This window comes from Drosophila mojavensis, unplaced genomic scaffold, assembly GCF_018153725.1.
Source record: "Drosophila mojavensis isolate 15081-1352.22 unplaced genomic scaffold, ASM1815372v1 contig_36, whole genome shotgun sequence".
NCBI classification, from domain to species: Eukaryota; Metazoa; Arthropoda; class Insecta; order Diptera; family Drosophilidae; genus Drosophila; species Drosophila mojavensis.
In genome coordinates, this window is record NW_025318858.1 from 14,226,002 (window position 1) to 14,249,875 (window position 23,874).

The following is a 23,874-nucleotide window of genomic DNA, read 5'->3' on the forward strand; positions in this document are numbered from 1 at the left end:
CTGCCAAGAAATCTGTCCTCGGGTGGATTTTAATTCAATGTGCGTGTGTGTGCAAAACTTATCTGGATTAAGAGATAAAGCAAATGCAATAAAAATATATAAGTGTGCGTATAATGAAATTAAATTGAATAGCTAAACTATTTATGCAATACTTAACAGCATTAGTAGATTTAGATATACTTTTTAAAAAGCCCGCATTAAGTGCAAAAAGAAAACGTGTGAGTGTATGTGTGTCTGACGAGTGATTTTCGTATAATTGCAAAAGCAGCTACAATATGGGAGAGCGAGCAAAGAGTGAACTTAGATAACTCACTCACTCATTTAGCTGCTTACACGCCATTGGTCATTTGGATTGATCCATTTATGAGCGTGGAGTGCTACTGGCTACTGACTGCAGACGCTGTTAGTAAACACAATGTTACTCAATTATCGCTTGCAGAGCGAGAACATTTGTAGTTGGATCTTGTCTTGTAAGAGTGTGAGCATTGTGGATGTTGTCTCTCTGTATGTATCGCTGTCAATCTCACAGAATGTCTCTGTCTGTCTGCCTAACGACAGCAGCAGCAGAGAGTGTTCCCATTGGTCACTTAAAGTTCGATTGGAAAGGCCTCTTAGTGTTTGAGTGAAAGTCGTCCTATATATTGGGTAGCAGCTGCAGCATTTCTTCAGTCGCCCAGGCCTAGTGGGGGTCACTCATGCAGTGCACTGAAGTAAAGTGAAGGGTGTGTAAATATTTAATGATCGTTCAGCTAAGCATTAAAGGAACGACGGAAAGGAAATACTTTAATTAGAGACTTCCTATAAACTTTATGCAGAAATATCATATATATTTTGTTTATACATATAATACCGATTAATAAAATTATAAGTATTCTTTGACAAAAGCCTTTATAGAATTTGAATGTTCAACTAACTGTAGCAGAATACTATTGTATAGAAAGAACTTATTGGAAACTTAAAAACTTCTTCCTGAATAGTAAATATATATATTTCTTTTTTCATAGAATTCAATCGGGTTATTGTTTATTTATTTATTATTAAATATATTTATATGTGCAATAAATTTGCATATTATACACAAAGTTTTAAAGCTCTCTCTTTAAGCAAATATAGTGTAGTCGCATCACCAATCCAATTTTAGATAAGTTTCAATGGATCCCATCACCTTTGGCTCAGCTAGCGCCATTGGAAGTGTTGCACCTCTGCGTAGCGGCGATTCAATTCATTTTTGCGCTCCACCTCGCCGCCCACGCCCCGCAGCAGCTCATCGCGCTGCCAGTTTCGATAGACAGCCGAATCGTGGAGCTGTTCATCCCTGTCGAGGGCCTGCTGCTGCCACCATTTCAGATTGACGGCCGGCGTCTGCATCGGAATGACGGAAATTACCTGCGGATGACGACGCGGCCAGAGGCCCAGCTTGGCCAATCGCTTCTGCTCATCGATGTCGGTGTCCTCGGGTGTGCCCAGCACGCGCAGCTCCTGCACCTCGCCGCGTGGACGCCTCATGACCAGCGGATTAAACGGATCTTCGCCGTAGAGCTGGCGATATTTGTTGCTTCGCACCAGATTTATAATTTGGAACAGGGCAATGCATGCCACGCAATTATAGCCAGCAAAAACTGTTGAATCAAAGGCAATTATTGATGAATTTCACTCTACAGATTAATATATGAATTCTGCTTCACTCACGACAATAGAAACTGCCCACCAAGGTGAGCACAATGAGTAGGCCCAGGTTGATCTGCTTCTTCAGCACAATCATCAGGACAATGTGACTGATTGTGATGCCCAGGAAATACACGAGTTCCATAAAAGCCAACGGCAGCAACAGCCATTTGTGGAGCTTGAGATGCAGCAAGGTATTAAATTATATATGAAACAGATAGGGATTATAGCTAATATTATAATAATTACATACATATCTTTGTGGAAATGTAACAAAAGTACGATTAACGATGCTTTAATTAATAATAATTGAAACGTGTTTGGAAAAGTCTTTTAAGCTTAATTTAGGTATATTTTTATTTTTTTTATTTTTATATTAATTTATTTATGAATAAAATTTGGGTAATAGTTATTGTTTTATTTGTAAATAGAACTTTTTTTTTATCTAAATATTTTCTAACTTTGTCCTTAAAAAAAAAAATAAAATAAAAAAATAGAAAAATATCCTCTACATACCCTCCAAGCTCCAATGATGCCCAATATGGCGCTGGCTATGCGAACATAGCACATGACTTGCAGAAATATCATAACATTATCAGGTGCTAAAATTTTAGATACATAATATTATATGAATATTATTATTATTTTATTTTTCCATTAGGAAATATGAGCATTTATACAGAAAAGTCTAATTTTATAGCACGCGAAAAAATGGCAAAAAGAAAAACATTTGCTTTTTTATTATTATCACTAAAATTGGTCCATTTGCAAATTACACCCAAAAGGGAAAAGTATACCAGGGGTTTTCCTAGAGAAAAGCCCATATGTATGTATAATAATCTAAAAGAATTCCAGCTGCTCAACATCTTTAAAAATATATATATATATATCATTTAGAATAGGCTATAGTTTTTTAAAGAAACTCGAAAAAAAAAGTTTAAGTAAGGCAAACAAAATTTGAAATGCTTATATACCATTTGCTCTGGTATGACTTGGAAGAAGTGTTTATTAACTAAATTTTAGAGAAATACATAAATTATATTTGTAATAATATAATATAATACTATAAATAATAATATAATTATTATTAATAATATAACACATTCAATCTTTTCAAGACAATTTCTCATCTATAACAATATCGTCAACTTCAATTAATATTTTATGCACAAAACTGTCTCCCCAAAGTCCCTCTTATTGTTCGCTTTATATTTGAAATTTTATACTCCTAAAACTTACGATAACAACCCTCTTACTTACTCTACCTATAAATCAAAAACTTCATCTCATCATTCAAAAAAAAAAAAAAAAAAAAACAAAAACTAACAATTTCATCTCTCCGCCCTCCGCCCCTCCCTTTCGCTAGGAGTACTCACAGTCATGTATCCAGTTAATGAGTTTTCGTACAGCGTTGCTAGATTTATACTGTGAGTCATTTTCGAGCAGGTCGATAAGTTGATCGAACAGATGCGCACCGCGCACAAAGAAGACGGTGCTGAGCGTTATCGAAAAGATCTGCAAAAATCAAATTGGTATAATCCAAGGCCGCATATACATACATCTATATTCTGGGGGAGAACTGCACTCACAATGCTCAAAACACCGACACTCATAACGCCAAGACGCACTGAGCAATAGCACAAATAGCTTTCCATAAACAACATTTTTGGGGCTTTATTAATTTAAATCGCTGGCCATATTTCATGGCAGACAACTAACTGGCCCAGCGCTGGCCATCCAAATGAGCCTACAATTCGATTTCCCCTCGAATAAACTACGAACTGACAATGGACTGGCTAAATGACAAAGCATGTTCCAGCCGTAGAGATTTCTATCTGCATATTTCACTACTTGCTTTCATAACACGCGTCGCATTTGTCCGTAATGCAATGCCAATGGTCACAATTTTTCATTCGCCTGCTGGACGTCATGGAGTTCACAGGGGTTCCCAAAGTCCGCCTGAGAAGCAATTCTCAGTTGCTTTCCAATATGCTGTTCATGAGGACCTACATATTCTGTGCATCAGTGCGCTTGGGCGTTATCCTTATCAGCATTTTCGCATTGGTTTGTTGAAGCTCTTTTATTTTTAAATAATATAATTATGTATATTAGAAAAATAAATGGTAAAATAAGAAATCGACAGTGAATACGCTATGATTATGCTGTTTATTTACACTAAGAGATTATAACTATTTTACATTGATTTTTCCAATATTTATATGTTTCTATTATATTTATTTATTTTTTATTGATATTCTTTTCTTTATATTTAATTTTATGATTTTACAAATAATTTTTATTTATTAAAAATTATGATTTATTGGAAAAATTTGTAAAAACGCAAAAATTTTAATTAAAAATTAAAAAATAAAAGTGAACAAACATGATTCAAAAAATGAAATATATAATTATTTACATACATATGTACATATATATACATATAGATTTAAAAAAGATATAATAGAAAATAAAAATAAAATATATATATTTTTTATTCATAATTAAAAATAAAAGTAAAAAGAAAAATTATTTGTTGTTTCAAAAAATGAAATATATATTTATTTACATCAATACATAGATAAAAGAAAATATAATTAAAATATAATATAAAATAAAAAGAATAAAATGATATATTTATTTATTCAAAAAAAATAAAATAAAATAAAAGTAAAGAGAAAAAAAACTCTAAAACTATATATGTAATATTAATTAAAAAGCGTAAAAATATCAATTTTAAGCTTTAAAATACAAATTACACTTTTATTAATAAATTTATTGATGAGTCCCAGTATTATCCAGATTTTTTTTCATATATTTTACCTACATTATATATACATATGCTTTAGCTTTTATCATTCAGTACATATTTTTTGGAAAAATATTTCATATTTATAAACTCAATAAATTTTCAAAAAATACTTTCTAAATATTTTATATATTTTCTCTAATTTTTTATTTAATTTATTTTAATTTTAAGAATTAGGTTTTAGCATATTAAATTTATGTTTATCTATATATTTTTAAATTTTCTTTCCTTAACAGCTAAAAACTATCCTACTCATGTCTGTATTCACGACGCAAGGATTTGAATTTCTCTTTTCACTAAATTTAATGACAATTTGAGCTATAGAACCAGCTACTATTTGGTGCGAGATACGATACAATTTTTTGAGCAGTGTAAGTAGAAATTTTATTATTTAAATTTAAAATCTCTTGTTTATATTTTTAAATATCATATTAAAGCATTTATAAAAGCTTTATATAATCGTATTTTAAATTATGTATACGAATCTACTGTGATCGTCTATGTTTTGCCTTTCCAATTGAATAAACCTTTTTTTTTTTTTTTTTTTTTTTTTTGGATGACATCCTCGCTGAGCATCAATGACACTCTAGTTATATATCGATAGCATTAGAGTTAAGTATCGGTAGTCAGCTAAAGTGCTAATTCCTATTCTCCTACAATTAGTATTTATGTAATATAATAATATAATTATTGATTAAACTACATTTATATACGGCAATATTAATCGTTCATATATTATATATTATCTTCTAGATCCAGAAATATCAACATTTTTCCTGCAGCTTTATAGCATTGGCCATGGAATTGCATGTGTTGTTGCTGGATATGGTGCATATAATGTGAGCTTTTGTATTATCTGTAAAATATATTTTAAATTCCTTAAATTTTTTCATCCTGTCTTCGTTTTTGCTCAGCTGAAACGTTATTTTGTTCTGCCTTTGGCTTTCTTTGAATTTGTTTTTATCGTGGAAATCATTGTAATTGCTGTCTTATTCCTTCGAATTATTAGACATTTCGTTAGTCTGGAAAAGCTAATAGTTTTAACTGTGACGGCAGCTGCTTACGCAAGTGCGTATTCCATCTATCTCTCTCTTTCTCCCTGTCTGTATCTTCTACTCTCTTTCTATCTCTCTCGCTATATCTCATTCCCTCACTCGGTAGCTCCCACACTACCTCACTCTATCTCTCTCTATCCATCTATCTATCTCTTTCTCCCTGTCTGTATCTTCTACTCTTTTTCTATCTCTCTCGCTGTATCTCTTTCCCTCACTCTGTAGCTCCTTCACTACCTCACTCTATCTATCTCTCTCTCTCTCTCTCTCTCTCGTTCTTTTTTTCTATTTCCTAATATATAATATATATATTTATTTTGTAGCTTTCGTTGTCTATGACTTCTTCGCTTTGCTCGCCTTTGAGCAAATTATGAGAATTGTAAGAAGTAAACAATATCAACAGCTTTATGGCTCGGATCCATTGAATCCTGTTATTAATGCAACTACAGTGAAATATCCCAATGCCAATAATTCTATATCAACAGCGGACAAATGTAAACACAAATGGTGGAAATTAAGCACAATAAAACATATTTCTGATGAAAGTTTGACAAATGCAGATGATGATGCTCAGAAATACCTTCAAAGTCATGAACTTTTGTCTGACATTTTACTTCATAATGGAATTAATAGATTTTAGTTTAAACTTAAACTAAAATATATAAAAAATAAAAACAATAAGATATACATATATCATATTTTTATTTTTCGGTCAAATAACAATCAACGTTTTATTCTAACCTAATTGTTTTTATTTTTTCTATATTTCTTATAATTTTAGTTTCAACTTATTTATTTATATATATTTTTAAATTATTTTTCAACTCTCCCAACCCTTTTTCCTGTTTTAAGTAATTAAAATATATTTAAACATCGAAATTGTGTTTCCAATTTATTTTCTTGTTTTATATATTGCCATTTTTTTACACTTATCTGTCTTATATTCGTAATCTTATATTTCATTAGCATTTCCATGCTCCATCTTAAAGCGCCATCTAGTGCTTATTAAGCGCAAGCGTTCATTGCTAAAAGCTTTTAGCAAAGAACTTTAAACTTGACTCGCCTGTAGCGTTGCCAGACAGTATCAAATAAAGATAGATTCAAAAGTTTAACTGACCATGATAACAGAAAATAATCGGAACAATTTGAGAGTTGTTATGAAGCTCAATGAATTAATCGAACTGTCTTCATGCAGAGCAGATATTAAGAATTATAATTGTTAAGATATTAATACATACAGAATATTTAAAAAAGAATAAATAAAAAATAAAAGTAGTTTTCTGTAAGGCTTGTATCTGATTTATTTATTTATTTATTTTTTTTAAATATTATTAATACTAAATTAAATTATGATATAATTGAGGTAATATAAGAGCAAAGAAGTTTATATATAAATAGGTTCCCAACAACAACGTTTAATGTTAATAAAAAATAATATATATTTAAAATTTAAATGCTTTTCTAATTTTTTTTTTTTTTTCATTCACGAAACTGAAAGGAATATATTGTTTTCCCTGTAGTACCACTCCCGAGCTTAACCAACGAATAAATTTACAGAGTAAAGAATTCCTTAAACTTAAACTATAAATGCATACCTTTGGATGGAACAAATTGACGCGATGGTTGCCATACCAAAATGTCATCTATAACAATTAGTTTGCCTTTCGAGGACTCACAGCTATTTTGCTAAAGGCAGTTTCTTTGGTTATTAAATTCTTATTTTAAGTTTTAGATTAGTTAAAAATATTTAATAAATGTTATCACTTGATTGCATGGCAATCGTCTATCTGTCTGACTGGCTTAGAGTATTTGATATGTAAACTTAGATCACGTTATGCATTTCTTGTTTTTTCCGTAGAGCACTCGATACTCGGGCTCGATTTTCGTTTTAATAAACCTGGTCATTTCAGAGGCGTATTTGGCACGCACCGCACTACGTGTGGAATTCTTTATGCCAGGACTGTGGACCAGGAAAGCGGGATGCAGCACATGATACTCGTAGCCTAGCAGGCACATTGCATAGCCCTAAAATAGAAATAGAAAGCGTTAGACTTGACAAACAAAATATATTTTAATATAAAAAGTGATTTATTGGGTAATTAATCTATTAAGGACCAATCGAATGGAGTCTAATCAATGAATATTTAGATATTTAACTAATTAAATATTTACATCTTAATATATTTAGATACTTAGATACTCAGATACTTGAATACTTCGATAATTCGATACTTAAATTCTTAGATACTTAGTATAGATACAAACATGAAAAGATGGATATATACAAAGATGCAAAAATGCAAGGATACAAAGATATAAGGATTCATAGATACATAGATACATAGATACATGGATACATAGATACATAGATACATAGATACATAGATACATAGATACATAGATACATAGATACATAGATACATAGATACATAGATACATAGATACATAGATACATAGATACATAGATACATAGATACATAGATACATAGATACATAGATACATAGATACATAGATACATAGATACATAGATACATAGATACATAGATACATAGATACATAGATACATAGATACATAGATACATAGATACATAGATACATAGATACATAGATACATAGATACATAGATACATAGATACATAGATACATAGATACATAGATACATAGATACATAGATACATAGATACATAGATACATAGATACATAAATTTAATCTTCATTAATTCTGATATAATTCGGAGTTTTGCTCTACTACGTATATGCATATGTTTATGTATGGGCAGCAGTCGATCCATATCGTACTTCTTTCTTTCATATTTACTTGTTATGGATATTCTTCAAGCAATCATAAGGTCTTTGTTTGCACTACTATCTAGATCGGAGCTAAAGTAAGTCTATAGCCTGATATCTGCAAGGTCATTTAAGACTAATCGAAAACAGTTTGCTTTAGTTAACCCACTTGAAACATGTTTCGATAATGCTTGAGAACCCTGAATCGAATAATCTTTATGAACTTATTACTTCAAGCCTTCAAGAGATTAGATTAAGAGAATTACCTGAATGCGCTTGTTCGACTGTCCCTCCCAGGTGACGCGTTCGTCGAAGACCGGCTCCTTGTTGTCGCTAATGTAGAAGGGCTCCCAGTGGCGGAAAGTATCCTGCCTGAGGGTCATGCTGAACAGTTGCAGTTCGTCCGGGATGGGAGTCGTTCGATTGATCCATCTCTGGTAGCCGGGCACCTTGTGGCAGCTTGCGCAGACTTTCGCATGGAAGAGCTGAGCGCGACGCTTCTGCAGGAGATCCAACAATTCCAATTTATCGTTGGGCACTTGCTCGTTCTCCTCTATCTCGAAGACCGGCAAAGGATAGACTCTCGGCCGCTGATTCGGACTGAGGGCCAAGACACTTCTATTGCGATGCACCATGTCCAAGAACTGTTCGATCAGCCCCAAACTGGGGAAGAGCTCGATGTCGCAGGCGAATATGAAATGCGTATTGACAGCCTTGCGAGCGATATTTCGGCCCACATTGATGGGATACGTCAGATTGGCCTGCACCTTGTACATGGGCCTTCGGTTCTGCATATAGGGCGGTGCCAACAGAGTGCCATTCTCATCCACGCATTGGTAGGGCCAATTGAGGGCCTCCTCCTCATCGAACGGCACATACTCGGGCATGTGCTCATTGGAGAAGTAAACGTGAAAGCTGACAAAGTCGCTGATCAACTGGCTGCCAGGCAAACAGTTTCTCACGTACTGAATAGCATCTAGTGTGGTATTCAAATCATAGCCAGGTGTGTGTATGGCAAAGCTAATGGGGCCGAACCACCTGCAAAGAGTTGGATTTATGGTAGATCAAAAATTTGTTAAAAAAAAAAAAATAAATAAATAAAAAGTATATTCATAGTTCAGCTTTGAAATTTAAAGTATTAAATTTAAACGCGATCCAAGCAACAAAATAGTTATATTAATAAATCAAATTGATCAATCTAGTAGCATTTTATAATCTAACAGAAATTATAATATTTCCATATTTTTTTCAACATTTAAAAATTTTAAAAATGTTTAAATCTAACCGAAATTTAAAACCGTATTTTTTTATTTGTTTATTTTGCATGTGTTTATAATCAATTTAGTTGGATCTTAGAAATTTCTATATAAATTGTCAATACTTGGATTTAAAATTACAATATTTATATTTAGAGTGTAACATTAATATTTATTTATTTTTGTATAGATAATAATATAAATAATATAAAATTAGAACTAACGTAAAGATTATCCACTGAATATTTTAATACATATTTATTTTATCACTGCCTGAAAAAATCTCATCATACGATACGATCGCACTCCATACAAACTGAGTAATGTAAAAATTCCTTGTCAGATTACACATTTCCGATTCTCGATCAGTTCGCTGCATAATATAAACTAATTATATTGTCATTTGCTTTTCAAATTCCCAGTTTGGAATGAGAATTTTATACACAAGTAGGCATCATCAGCTTTTTGAATCATTCATGGCATCTTATATACCTCTTTAAAGGTATACAGACATGCAGATATATACTCACATATACATACGCAAGGACGTGCATTGATCACTGCTGCTGCAGCACTATGGAAAATTAGTTGCTGAATAACTTCTAGTTCTAGAAGTACTATCTAAATGAAATTCTCCAAGTATGACTAAGAATTGTAAGTATGCAGAATAATTTGAATGAGTGAAAGAAGTTGAGTTATATAGAATGATATGGAAGTTAGGAAGACAGAACACCCTCTCTTTGGTATTATCAATTGAAAATCTGTTTACAAAACTTGAATAGGGAGTGGGAAATTATGAATATTTAAATTATTTACTATATACCTCTCAGAATTGATCAAATTTTAATATTTTTATATGCCAGTGTAAGCCAAGCCCCGTCACAAAATATACAATGTATCTACGCACATTGGGAGGTGGTTCAAATTGATAAAAATCCACATGAGTATGAGTAGTAAAATCTACATGGACATCTTCTGATTCCTACAGTTGCAGAATTGTTGAATAGACTTCGCATTAATTTTGTTTTTCGTAGACTAGTAAAAAAATTCTTATTATCTGACCAATAATATGGATGTAATAGGAATAAAATAGGTCACAAGAGAGGATGTATATGTGTTTTCAAGATAATTACGAAACCCAAAGGGGCTCTCACCCTACAACAAGTAGACTGTCGTGGAGAAATATCCATATGATTGCTTATAGCCTGAACAAGTAAACTATATAAAAACCTTTTATTTAAAAAATAAACAAAAAAGTAAATATAAACAAAAATTGAATAAAAAAAAAAATGGTGATAAAAATATTTTGATAAAAAAATTGACTATAAGAACAGACTGAACAATACAAATTTTATTTCAAATAAATTGTTGATATAAATAATTTTAAATAAAACTTGAAAAAAATAATGAAAAGAATATCATCTGAAGTAAAATATGAATACAAAAGTTGAAAAAAATGAATAGAAAAAAGTTATAGTTTAAAAAATTTAACAAAAATAATATTTTTTTTTTATTTGCGAAAAACATTAACTTTTTTATACCCTGAACCCATTTTCAATGGGAAATCAGGGTATAATGGTTTTGTTGAAATGTATGTAACAGGGAGAAGGAGGCGTGGCAGACCCCACAAAGTATATATATTCTTGATCAGGGTGACGAGCTGAGTTGATTTGGCCCTGTCCGTCTGTCCGTATGTATGAACGCGTCGATTTCAGTAGATATAAGAGCTAGAGACTTCAAATTTTTTTTAAAATGTCCGTAATTACAGCGCGCATATCAAGTTTATCATTAAAAATCGATAACTCATCTCGATATTTTTTTATCGATAAAAACCATTATCGAAACCCAGTTATAAAATTATATCTTCTACACCTTTATTGCTAGAGTCTCCAAATTTTTAATGTATGCTTATATGCAATTTATACAATTTCGGTTTTTGTTAAAATTTACCCCCCACCTCTAAATTCACCCCCTCACCCTCACTTTTGTAAAAAGCGTATTTCAAATACTAGAGACTTGTGCTTTATCAATTACATGCATATTCATGTTATAATCATAATCTAAAAGTTTCATGAAGATCGTACGTCCATAAAAAAAGTTATTAAACAATTAAGTTCTCATAGTAAGCGCACACTGCAGCCCATGCGTGTTTATGCATGGTTGCTTGTGTGTGTATCTGTTTGTGTATGTGTGTGTGTATGTGTGTGTGTGTATGCGTTTGTGTATGTATGCGTGTGTGTGTGTATGTGTGTCTGTATGCGTGTGTGTGTATGTATGCCTGTGTTTGCGTACGTGCGTGTGTGTGTGTGTGCGTGTTTCTTGTGTAAGCTGAAAGTCGCGAAAAAGTATTGAAATATCTATTGCTCCAAGGGTTCAGGGGATCTCGTAGTCGAGCAGTCTCGACTAGAGCTTTCTTACTTGTTTTTTTTATATTATTAAAAAAAATGCATAGTCAGAGCACGTATTAAAATTAAATTGAATACGGAATAGCTGTGATAAAGAGAATATTTCACAACTGAAATTCTTAGATCTGGGCGCATTACTCACCGATCGGCAATTGTTTCGAGATTATCGAAGAACGTATAATCGCCATTGGTTGTGTACGTTATGGACTCGGCGCAGGCCATGCGACGACTGAGTCGTCCGCTAATCAGGTTCTGGACCACCCAATATTTTCCATGTTGTTCTTTCTGTAGCCGCAGCCGGCGATTGCGACACTTTAGCAGCTCTTGAAGTTCCTGGGTGCGTGGCGATAGCCACAAAGGCTCCTCCGTGCTCGGTCTGAACGGATTAGCCACGGTGGCCGCCTCCGACGGGACTCGATGGCCGAGTTTGTGCCTCTCCAAGGCTGTTGCCAATTTTTGGGTTTCCTTCAAATTGCGCACCACAAGAAAAATGACAAATGCCAAAAGTAGCAAGAAAAATAAGCTACGCTTATTGACCTGTACAGCCATGGATGTAGAATGTTTGAAGTTGCTCGAAACACACAAACCGCGAAAACGCGCAACAAACTCGAGTGCACAATTATTACAGCGATATCTTTTGTTACAACTCGAAGAATCAGAAATGAATATAATTTACTTAAATATTCATTGTAATTTTACACTTTTCTTTGGGCTAGCTGAACACGATGTGTCCAAGACGTGCCTAAACCGAAACTAAACTGATAATTGCCAAAAAAAAAAAGAGATGATATATGTATATACATAAATATATTTTTTGGCTATAGCTTGAGCACTTTATTTGGGCTTAATTATGGCAGCCGTTGATAAGGTGTTATTGGATGAACTTAAATCATTCAAATACCGAAGCCTATGCCCGTTTGGTTGAACAGACTCTTTTTATAAGAGAAACGATATTTTTTGTTTTTGTATTCTTTCAAGCTAGATATTTCATTAGGCTAGGGCCGCGCACTTTCCGTTCTCTAAAATGACCAGCAGCGACAAGTGATAAACGCGAACTGTCGACTTCAACTGGAGTATAGAGACTTCGTATGCCAGCAGAGCGCGCGAGGATTGTGATAAGCGACGCGTCGCGCGATTGTAATTTCTGTTAAAGTCCTAATCTAACATGGTTAAACACACCATTTGACATTTGGCGAGAAGCTATTATTTTTGATAAGACATTTTACTGTATAATTTTGTGTTTTAGTCGAACCAGAAGTTTTGGAGCTTCTTAAAGACTAAACATTGACAATGATGAGAAACTATATAAACATAATTTATATATATTATGTACATAAATATATATATATATATTTTTTTTTTACTTTCTTGGGTATTCGAGGTATATTAGCTTTTGTGAAAATTTATGTAAAAGGCAGCAGAGGGCGTGGCAGACTTCATAAGTTAAATATATGTATATATTGTTGACCGGGCTGAGTTATGTTTATCTGACTGTCCGTTCATTCGATCGTCCATGCATCCATCTGTCCAACCACCTGTCCGTTCAATCGTTCGTCTGTCTCTATGTCTGCCCTTTCGTCTTTTTGTCTGAGCTTCCGTTCATCACTTCATCCGGCCGTTCACCCTTCATTCGTCCACCAGTCGACCCTACCGTACACCTTTTTGAGCCTATGATAGCAGCGATCTCATCAGCTTCAAGAGCTAGAGATAAAAAATTATAAATGCATATGTCAGTTATCGAAAGATAACTCATCCGAATTGTGTTTGTATCGATAAAGTTCGATAAGACATCGGTTTTTAGGGTCAGTTTCAATGGAGTTTTTTGAAATATTTGCACAGACTTTATATATTTTGATTTCAGAATGCCTAACATATCAGCTCTTGGCAGAGTTCAGGGTATCTTCTAGTCGAGCAGTGCCGACTAGATCCCTCTTACTTGCGTGTTTGCTTTTTATCAGTACCTCATCATAATAATTGAAGTTCTTTATCTCTGATAAGCTTTATCTGACGTCTACTGTTTGATGTACGTATTCTTTTATTTGAGTGTTTTAGCGAAAAATCATTAATTTAATTGATTAACGGACAAGTATATATCGGTGTTATATATGTATTAGGTAAATCTGATAAGCAATAGCCATCGATACATTGTCATTATAATTACAAACAACTTTCTAAAATGATAAGATTATCATGAGGTATGCTACCTCAAGTAGCTTGTCATATCACGATCTGTATGTGGCTTATCGATAAGTAATAGCATATCAATTCATTTTTGATAAGATTTCTTTTTTGACACAGTGAAATTTATACCATTAGCAACATATTACGGCTTATCGATAAACAATCACTCGTCAAAATGTTTGACATGACATGTCATTCTTATTATTTAATTTTCTTGTAAACATTACTCTTAGTTTTACTCTGAACAGGTTGATTAAACGAAGTTACATATAAGAGTCTTATCGATATAAGGTTCAGCTGGTTCCATATATGTGTTAGGGCGAAATTAATTGATTATGCGGAAAACCCTTTCTGAGATATGACAGCCAAATACCTACCGAAGCATAAATAACATATCGACTTTTTGTAACATTTTACACTAACATATATATATATATATATATATATATATATATTATTTATTATTTTGGGCAGACTGGACTCAAGTAATATGTATTATATGATTGCGATAAGTTAAGAGATAAGCTGGAATGCTCAATGTTACATTATGCTCAAATATTTGTAGTGTATGTCTCATTATATTTTCAAATTTTTTTCATAAACTTTTTTTTTTTTTATAGCGATACGTATTCCAGGCCCTCAACTTCCGTTCTTGATTAATAATAATCGAAATAAAGTCTCAAGGGCTTAGATGGCTGGGCATTTCATTTGTTGAAGTACTATTATAACAATTATGGTTAAGTCGAAATTGCATGTGAAATTTAAAAAATATATCGTTTAATATATTTATTATTATTTATTTTTAGCAGTTTTTACTCTGATTAATTTGATAGACCCGATATTTTTTGAGATGCGTAAATAAATACTAAAATATTTTAATAATGTTTCGGTAGCTAATTAATTATGATTTGATATACAGTGGAATCCGGTTATAACGACTCCGCTTAAAGCGTCCAACCGGTTATGTCGACGAAAATTCGATGTCTTGGTTGGTCCCCATACAAACTTATATGAAAGAGCCTCCGCTTAGTACGTCTCCGATTTTTTTCATATTTTTGAGTCATTCACCGGATAAAAAATGCCGAAAAAATGCGAAATAATGACAACAAATTTAAGCATTAAAATCCGCTGTTAGAAATATATATATGTTTCTATTTATCAGTGATCAGTGGACGTAGCAGCGATACAAATGCTGCCAAGACAGAGAGAGAGAGAGAGAGTGAGAGAGAGAGAGAGAGAGAGAGACAAGCTGCAATGCCGACGTCACACAAATGTTTCGATACCATGTTATTGAAATAATATATATAAATAATTATTATTTTGATTACAAAATTAATTTTTTTTATGATAAAACCCTTTACAGACATGGTACCCGTAAAAAAAATTAAAAAAATATTTTTTTTGCTCCTTCTGTTCGCTATAACCGGATTCCACTGTATATATACATATAAGAAAAATAAAAATAAAAATAATAAAATGATCATTTATTAGACTTTGAAATGCAGTACAAGCCCCAAGCTATAGGTAAACCTATGCTAACTTATCTGACTTCAATTTTAGAGAATCCAAGAGCAGTTGCTAGCAGTAGAGTCGTAGCTCAAACACTGACGACATTTACGACTTGAAACTAAACATGAATATGTATGTAAAAAGGGTTACGTAATCTAATCTAGAGTATTACTAGTACAAATAATTACTAGCAAACGGTATGAGTATGAATACAAAAGTTTGTAGTTTGTTTTTTACTCAAAACAGCGAAGCCATATAAAATTGAAATGGATTAAGAATTTAATTTGGATGAATATGTATTTTAATATATATAACCATTTCAAGTGTCACGATCTAATTTGGTTAAAGTGTATACAATACATACATATTATTTCATAGTTATTTCTTATTTGCAAATTTTTCAGTATGCATCTTTATGCTAGTTGCCTCAGTTTTGGGCTCTAGCTCTGCCTAAATACAAAGACCCAAACAGGCTTAGATACATACATATATATATACTGTATATGGCTGGATTATACTGATTATAATCTGATTCTAATTAAAATCATTTTAATTTAAACAAGTTACCATTTTTTAAATTTCATACCAAAGTTCTCATGGTTTAGGCTACCTGAGCTACGGTTAGACGGATAGATAACTCGCAGAGGCGAGCAACTGAATAAATATATATAAACAACCAAAGTGCTTTAAGATATGAAGAAATATTTTTGCCGCACAGAAGGCAGAAGCACTTCCAGCAAGTGAACAACTACACAGATAATCATTTAAAGTGCTTCAAAATATGAACAACTAATTTTGCTACTCGTATTGCCGCCCGAGGCAGTTGGCCTATTGAACATGAACAGATGTAAATATTGAGTACACTTTCATCTTGAAGACTTTTAATTATTATTTGAAATTATGGGCAATCGAAATCGCCCCACATTCATAGGGGTTTACTTAAACTTTACTTCTTAAACAATAATGAAGACTAGTTAATGCCTTCTCTCTAGATGATGCCCGTCTGCGCTCGTTCCAGTAGATGATTCAGTCCCACCGGCTGCCAATTCGTAAAGCTGATATCGCTTAACATGCAAACATTCCGATCGATATAGCAAAAGAGTTTGCCCACGCGGTAGATCTGAAAATAACACAAATAAGGTCGATTAATATGGGTGTAAATATATATTATATAAATATTTACTATTTATAGATAAGTTGTAATATTTTTATAGTGTATAATATATACATATATTGTAAATTAAAAAAAAAAAAATAAATAAATAAAAAATCCCACTGGATTATAGAAATTTAAACTATTTTAAATTATGCTACATAATCCGAATTCAAATTAATTAGCGGAATATCGATCAAAATTTGTTATAATACATATAATATGATAGAGTCATATAAATACAATAATATATGTATTATAATTCCAATTAAAGATAACAAATCATAAATAATAACTCCAATTTAAGACATTATAGTTCGGAGTTATTCAACTGGATTTCGGAGTTCGAAATGTGATCTTGGAGTTTCGCGTAAGCCAATACAATAGGATCTAATAAAAAGTAATTTAAATTTCATAGTTAAAGCCTATTTCTAAATGCAAATGGAATAAGCTTTTTCGGAGTTAAATTTAGATGCAATTCAAACTGAGCTCGGATTGAAAGGTAATATGAATTATACCTTGAATTATATAACACCTAATTTTAATTTTACTCCGAAATTTCGAATATTGAATATTTAGATGGCATGGAAATCTATATAAATTGATTCAATGTGAGCTTCGATAGTTCTATGACTAAATATGAAATGGCAGAAGTATTACAAGTTAAAGGACAATTTCTAAAAACAAAAAATGAGAAGATCTAACATAATATATAGAATCCATAAATAAATGAGATCAAAGTAGAAACAAATGAGGCTAGAATTGCCTCATAGACACGGTAACAAGATATTCTAGATATAATCCAATTTTGGATAGTTTCAAAACTATCTATTGACGCATTCCTCTTCATCGCTTACCTGTTTGCCCAGTTCCCGTCGGCCGGGCAGTGGGGCAAAGATGATGCCCAGCTCGGCGCACTTCTGCGAGACGAGCTCCTTGAACTCCAGCTGTGCGGGCGGCGCCACATCGACGAGCATCACGGGCGTCAGCAGGACTGGGGCTGGTGCTGGTGGCATGGGTGGAGGCGGGGCTGCTGTGGGCTGGAGCACAGCATCTGTGGCACGATGCAGCATGTCCAAGGCGCGACGCAGATGCTCCTTGATGCAGGGCTCGCGCAGAATCGATTCGCTCAGCATACTCTTCCAGCCGGCATACCAGCGCGAAATCTCCGTAAAGTCTGGCGCCTGATTGAGCCAAATGACCAGGACTTGCATCCAGCGGGGGAAGAAGTGCTTGTCCAGCAGCTGGGCCATGTGATGGGCGGGTATGAGCTCGTGCCACTCCCACACTTGATGCCACAGCTCCAGGTTCTGCTGCAGCGGATTGATGACAAATTCCGCCAGCACCGCCTGCAGCTTGGGTATGATGTAGCGCAGCAGGAACTGCACCAGTTGCTCCTCCGGGAACGCCGACTGCCAGGGCGTGAGCATGGCGCGCGCTGATCGATCCTGCGGCGACCAGGCCTGCAGTGCCACGCCCAGTTTGCTGCGTATCTGTGGATAGATGGACTCCTCCAGCTTGGCGCCTAGTATGCCGTGCCAGGGCAGGATCCAGCTGTGAATGGGCACCGTGTCGGTCAATGGATCCCAATCCTGGACGCCCGCCGTCAGCCGTGGCAGCACCAACTGCTCCAGCACCGAGTCCAGCACCCAGGTGGGCAGCAGCGGGGCCCAAGCATCGAGCAGCGCTGCCATCGGCGCGTGCTGCTTCGGCTGCCAGTTGGCGGCGCACTCGCGAAACGATGGCATCACCCCAGCCCAGATGAGCGAGGAGTAGGGATCGAAGACGTTGCGTGATTGCTGATCCGCCAGCTCGAGCTCATCCTGCTGCTGCAATATGCCACGCCAGCGCTTGATCAGCTGCAGCGGCTGTGTGGGCTGCTCCAGTGGCTGCCAATCGTTCAGCTCACGCTTCACCAGCGGCGCAATGACGCCCGCCGCCAGATCGGCCAGCCCGAACTCCTTGTACTCGGCTGCATAGTCGTGCTGCAGCTCGAGGAAGAGGCGCTCCGCTTGATCAAGACTCAGATCGGGCGACTCGCTCAGCTGCTCGAGCCGCAGCAGCGCTGCCTCCAGCGTGTTCATATGATTGCGCTCTAGCTGCACCAGCTCCAGCAGCTGTTTCTGTTCGTGCTGTAGCGCTGCCTGTCTGTCGGAGCATTCGCGCTCCTCCTTGTCAATCGCAATGATTTCCTGCTCGCATTGGCTCACGAGCAGCTGTAGATTGTGCGTCAGCTCCGGCATGCTGAACACGGAGACTGGTGTGGCCTTTTCGGCATTCTCATCGCCCGCCTGGGTGTCGTACAGCGTCTCCTCGGGCGTGATTTTGTTCTGGGCCAAGGCATGGTAGCCGCTGAGCACGCGGCGCTCCGGTCCGGTCATGTCTATGACTGGCACATTGCCCAGCCGCTTGCTTAGCTTCTCGGACAGCAAATGATCCGACTTCTTGCCCTTGGCAATCACCTCCTCCACGGTTTTGTAGTAGTAGCGCTTGGTGTTCTTTTCACGTACTTCACCTTTCTTCCATTTGTTGAGCTGCTCCTTGGTCTCTTTGGCCTCCTTCTGTGCATCGTCCTCCATCTTCAGCTGCTTCGGCTGGCCGGGCACGCTGGCTGCCGTCTCTGGGCCATAGGCACCGATGGCACCGCGTCCTTTTCGCACATGCGCCTGCACCGGCTGCGAGATTCCCTGCAAGTCCTTGCCCAGACCCTTGCCGGGCTCGTAGCCCATTTGGAGCAAGAGCTTGGCACCAATGCCACGTGTATGCTGCTCCCAGGCGCCCACATTCCGATTGCTGGCAATGTGTGACTTGTGTCGCAATCCGGCAGTGCTGTTGGCGGTCATTTTGGGGCGTTGCGGCACCTCCTCCGCCGCAGAGCTGTCCGAGCTGTTGGCATCACTGTCCTCCATCAGCTGTGGCTGTTTGCGTCCAAATGAGGGTCGCGCCTCGTCGCTGTCATCCGCCTCACTGCCATTCTCGTCACTCTCCGCGTGTTCCTCTTGTGTCTGCTTTGCCTTCTGCTTTTTACCGGCCTGCTGAATGCCGCCGGCTACGAAATTCACCGGAGCCGTATAATCCTTGGGCTTGCTGGATGAGCCGCCGCCCAGACCACGTCTACCGCGTCGACCGCTGCTCTCGCCTTCGCCCTCATTGTCACTGTCATCAGCCCAAATGCCTAAACAAATAGATTAATTAAATTCTACAATTTTGTTTTGCGTATTCATTTCATACCATAAATTTGTTGATGCTTGGTTTGGCGTCTGCGTGGCCTGTTTATGTTAAACTCATTGTCCAGATCATAATCTGTGATCTCAAAACGTTCGTACTCATTGTCGGACATATTTTTATGGCATAAATATATTATATTTTAAAAATGTGTGAAATAAACAAAAACGTTTAGCTGACTTTAATGATAGTGTTGTAAAACGTTAACAATTAGCCGCTCTGTTAATAACGATATTTTAATGTAAGCATGTTGTTCAGCCTTTTTGGTGTCAGCTGTCATGTAACTATGAAGTCACTAATATTTTTACGATATTAATTTTTTTAATTTTTAATTTCATACTTGTCAGCTGTTGTAGTTATTTAACAAATGTACAAGTCGCCGTTCCATGATATTCCAATGCGCGCCATGAAACAGCTGATTGAAAGCTAACATACGTTTTTGAGTTAACGCTGCCTTTTTGAGTATAACAGCATGCTGCAATAACAGATTTTTCTGTTCATTTAGTTCATCACATTTTATTTAATTTTAAAAACTATTAATAATAAGTGAAATAATACATTAATATTTGTACATATAATAAAGAAATATAATTATTTTCTTGTTTATCATTCATCATACAAGTGTATTTTGTACGTTACAATAATACGACTTATGTTTGAAATATTATTACTATTTATTTAAAATGTAATTTTTTTTTAAATTAATATTTGTACAATATTTTAAAGCCAACTTTTTAGTTTTCTAGTTTAATTCAGTCAATATTTGAATATAATTATTCCAAAGAACGTGTTCTCTAATAAAGTTCTTAGTTCGGTGCAATCGAACCCGTTTAGTTCCTCTCAGTTCAGAACTGCCGCACGTGCATTACGATAACATTACATTCTTCTCAATGTTCTTGTTGCGTGCGGTTCATTGTTCGGTTCTTGCGCATACAAATTGTATCAACGCGAAATCTCAGCTGCGTAAAGTGCCAACAAACAAAATAAATAAACATTAAAATTATTGCAAACGACAGCAATTAAAGCATAAGCTGCGCCGCAACAACCGCACGCGTTACATTTGCGTTCCACAATAAACTGTATATAGCATTTTAATATTCGTTCAATACATTTGCAAACATTAAGTTTTAATTGTATCTAAACCCAAAGCACACGCAAATATAGCAAGCACAACAAAAGTGAAATTAACACGTGCGTTTAACATTGTGTTCCCGAGCTTCAACCCGCCACAGATTTTGCCCAGTTGCTTTTCTTCATTTTCGTTGATTTTTTTTGCCGGCATTGAATTTTTTAGGGCTGGCATTTAATTTGCCTTTGGATTAACTGTTAATTAAGCAAGTAATCAGCAGCAACCACAACAATAACAACAGCAGCGGAACAGAAGAACAGAAAATAACAAAATGGTGCAGGTAAGCGAAAGAGAAATGTATTAAAGAGAGAGAAATTACTGTAAATACAAGAAAGGGAACTAAAAATGCACATTAAGTAAATATTTGAGCATTAAGTACTGTGCGAACAAGTTCTTTTTTTCTGTAATCAAGCTAGAGATGTTAGTTATGGTAACGAAAATAAATACAAAATTCAAGCAAGCTTCGTGGTTTCAGAAGTTTATAAAAAAGCAGATATAAAATATAATTATTTAATTCAAATATTAGTAAAAAAAAAAAAAAGTAAATGGTACAACTACAAGTACTCCGCAGACTTGGATTTTATAATTATTTAGAACATTTTTAAAAGATAGATTTTACATTTTTTTTAACTGTCTAGTACTTTCTATATATTTTTAATTTAATTTACATCATGTTATAGTATATGAAGTAAATTATTTTTATTATTATTATTATTTTTTTAACAACAAACCCGGACAATATTTGACAATATTTTTCTCCAAGTAGACAAAATTCAACAAGATGGCCTATTAGCATTAGTATTATGATGGTGTTTGTCTTTGACTGCCTCTTAATTTATTTTATTAACTTATGGTATTTATTGTAAAATTTTGTTTGCTTAAAAGCGATTTTAAATTAATCTAGGCAGCATTAACAGGATATAAAAATATACTATTTAATAAAATATTTATGTTGACAGAAAACTTTAGATTATAAAACATATATTTTTGACCAAAACAATATTTAAATAATAAAGACGAAATTGTCTATCTATATAGTTACAGTTTTGTGCTATTCAAAAACTAAATTTGGGCCAAATTTAGCTACTTCATATTTTTATCTATGAAAAACGATCTATAGTTTTGGTTATTATTAAAGCTCTCGCTTTGATAATTCAAAGGCATAAACTCACACTCAATAACAAGCCGGGCTTTAAAATCAACGTGCTATCCCACCATAAAACCCTTAAAAGTCAACCTACTCAACGTATTCCAACAACAAAAACAAAAAAAAAAAAAAAAAAAAACTCTTCTGACAATCGGACTTGAAAACTTTTCACTTTTTCCCAACCAACCCCGTGCCCCCTTGCAGAATGTGCGCCCGTTCTCTGACCTTTGACGTAACTTTGAACGTTCGCTTTGCAACCCCAACTGCGAAAAATCCTTGCGTGGGATATAAAAAAAATAAAAGAACAGAAAAATATTGACTGGCTATGCAGTTTTTCCCACCCCGCTTTCACTGTCCCAAACAGGAATAAACAACAACAACAACAGCAGCAGCAGCAAGAACAACAACCACCAAAGAGAGCAAAACGAGTTAGCGCGGCACCGAGATCAAAATTTGGAAAAAATCCAATTGGATACGTTCGGCTGTTGCAGGACACAAGAACAGTGCCAGGACTGGGAAAATTGGCCCATTTGGTCTCCTCCTTAATGAACACCGAAACGTTGCATTTAGTCAATTTTCCAACCACCATCAATGAGGAGCAAAGCGACTGCTGTGACGCACATATACAGAAAGCAAAGCGAAAAAAGAAATGCAATTGATAGTATAGGACAGAGCAGCGAGATACCCTGTAGAAATGTCTACGAATAGAAAAATTTTAGTTAACTAAATTTATTTAGATAGTTGGGTGGATAGTATAACTAAATTGACAAAATATATTGCTGATTGTTTCTAAAAAAAACTCCATATATATACAAATTCCATACATAATAATCCCCATTAAAAGTCTAGTACAACCAAGTTGGATGTAAGGTTTTTGTTTAACGATTATATTTCTAAAGATCGTAGGAGTATACTGGATTTATATAAAATATAACTAGAGCTCTCGGACATTAGGGTTTTCTTTCCCAATTCAATAAATTGATCTGAGTAGAATACATATTTATAAATCACGAACTCAGTTTATATATTTTTATCAAGTTTACAACTTTAGCTCTTTGGCTCTTTAAATTGAGTGAATTTATTATGAAAATATTTTATGTAAAATACTCTCCTATCTTTGGAGAAGTGATGTCTTTTCTAAATATATAAATAATTGCTAATATTTCTTATGATTTACATATATGATTATATATTATGATATGATATGATTCTGATATATATAATATACAGGATTAATATAAGTAATATATAGAAATATTTTATATGAATTCTACTCCTTACTTTGACGACGATTCGATTATATAATATATATGTAAATAGCTCTCAATCAAACTATGAAACAGGTATGACATTTCGCAAACAGTTGATTTGTACAGGGTATTCGAAAACTAAAACGTTAGCGAGTCGTTTACCTGCACCGCCAAATGATTGAAGTTCCACTTTTCGATTTGAAATGCGTTTTGCAACTGTCCACATAGATACAGACGCACACACACCAACACACGCACACGCACAAACGTGCTAGCTCGCACACACAGTTATGCCAAAGCGCATTTTC

The 23,874-nt window shown here is 34.9% G+C and overlaps 4 protein-coding genes and 1 long non-coding RNA gene across 6 annotated transcripts; 2 read left to right on the top strand and 3 right to left on the bottom strand.

Moving 5' to 3' along the window:
- Positions 1 to 1,082: 1,082 nt before the first annotated feature.
- LOC6576771 lies at positions 1,083 to 3,391 on the bottom strand. Its single transcript, XM_032729181.1, has 5 exons — positions 3,255 to 3,391; positions 3,042 to 3,180; positions 2,182 to 2,267; positions 1,690 to 1,843; positions 1,083 to 1,619 (listed from the first exon to the last, which is right to left on the bottom strand). Exons 1-5 carry the CDS (start codon positions 3,327 to 3,329, stop codon positions 1,177 to 1,179), a joined length of 897 nt encoding a protein of 298 aa, XP_032585072.1. The 5' UTR covers positions 3,330 to 3,391; the 3' UTR covers positions 1,083 to 1,176.
- A 263-nt stretch (positions 3,392 to 3,654) lies between these two features.
- On the top strand, positions 3,655 to 6,532 carry LOC26528387. Its single transcript, XM_044009109.1, has 5 exons — positions 3,655 to 3,733; positions 5,225 to 5,310; positions 5,386 to 5,692; positions 5,847 to 6,017; positions 6,513 to 6,532. Exons 1-5 carry the CDS (start codon positions 3,655 to 3,657, stop codon positions 6,530 to 6,532), a joined length of 663 nt encoding a protein of 220 aa, XP_043865044.1.
- A 292-nt stretch (positions 6,533 to 6,824) lies between these two features.
- LOC6576772 (beta-1,4-glucuronyltransferase 1) lies at positions 6,825 to 13,040 on the bottom strand. 2 transcript variants are annotated; one of them, XM_002002722.4, is made up of 3 exons: positions 12,115 to 13,040; positions 8,578 to 9,349; positions 6,825 to 7,548 (listed from the first exon to the last, which is right to left on the bottom strand). In XM_002002722.4, the coding sequence occupies exons 1-3, from the start codon at positions 12,519 to 12,521 to the stop codon at positions 7,351 to 7,353; spliced, it is 1,377 nt and encodes a 458-aa protein (XP_002002758.1). In that variant the 5' UTR covers positions 12,522 to 13,040; the 3' UTR covers positions 6,825 to 7,350. The 2 variants fall into 2 exon arrangements, with proteins under 2 accessions (XP_002002758.1, XP_043864654.1); XM_044008719.1 differs by lacking the exon at positions 12,115 to 13,040 and adding an exon at positions 9,597 to 9,690.
- Positions 9,509 to 15,052, top strand: LOC122757198. Its single transcript, XR_006357134.1, has 3 exons — positions 9,509 to 10,014; positions 10,070 to 10,221; positions 14,774 to 15,052. It is a non-coding gene; the product is annotated as an uncharacterized LOC122757198 (long non-coding RNA).
- A 1,464-nt stretch (positions 15,053 to 16,516) lies between these two features.
- Positions 16,517 to 20,251, bottom strand: LOC6576773 (septin-interacting protein 1). The gene is made up of 3 exons (XM_002002723.4): positions 20,047 to 20,251; positions 17,673 to 19,990; positions 16,517 to 16,782 (listed from the first exon to the last, which is right to left on the bottom strand). The coding sequence occupies exons 1-3, from the start codon at positions 20,153 to 20,155 to the stop codon at positions 16,651 to 16,653; spliced, it is 2,559 nt and encodes an 852-aa protein (XP_002002759.1). The 5' UTR covers positions 20,156 to 20,251; the 3' UTR covers positions 16,517 to 16,650.
- Between the last annotated feature and the right edge of the window lie 3,623 nt (positions 20,252 to 23,874).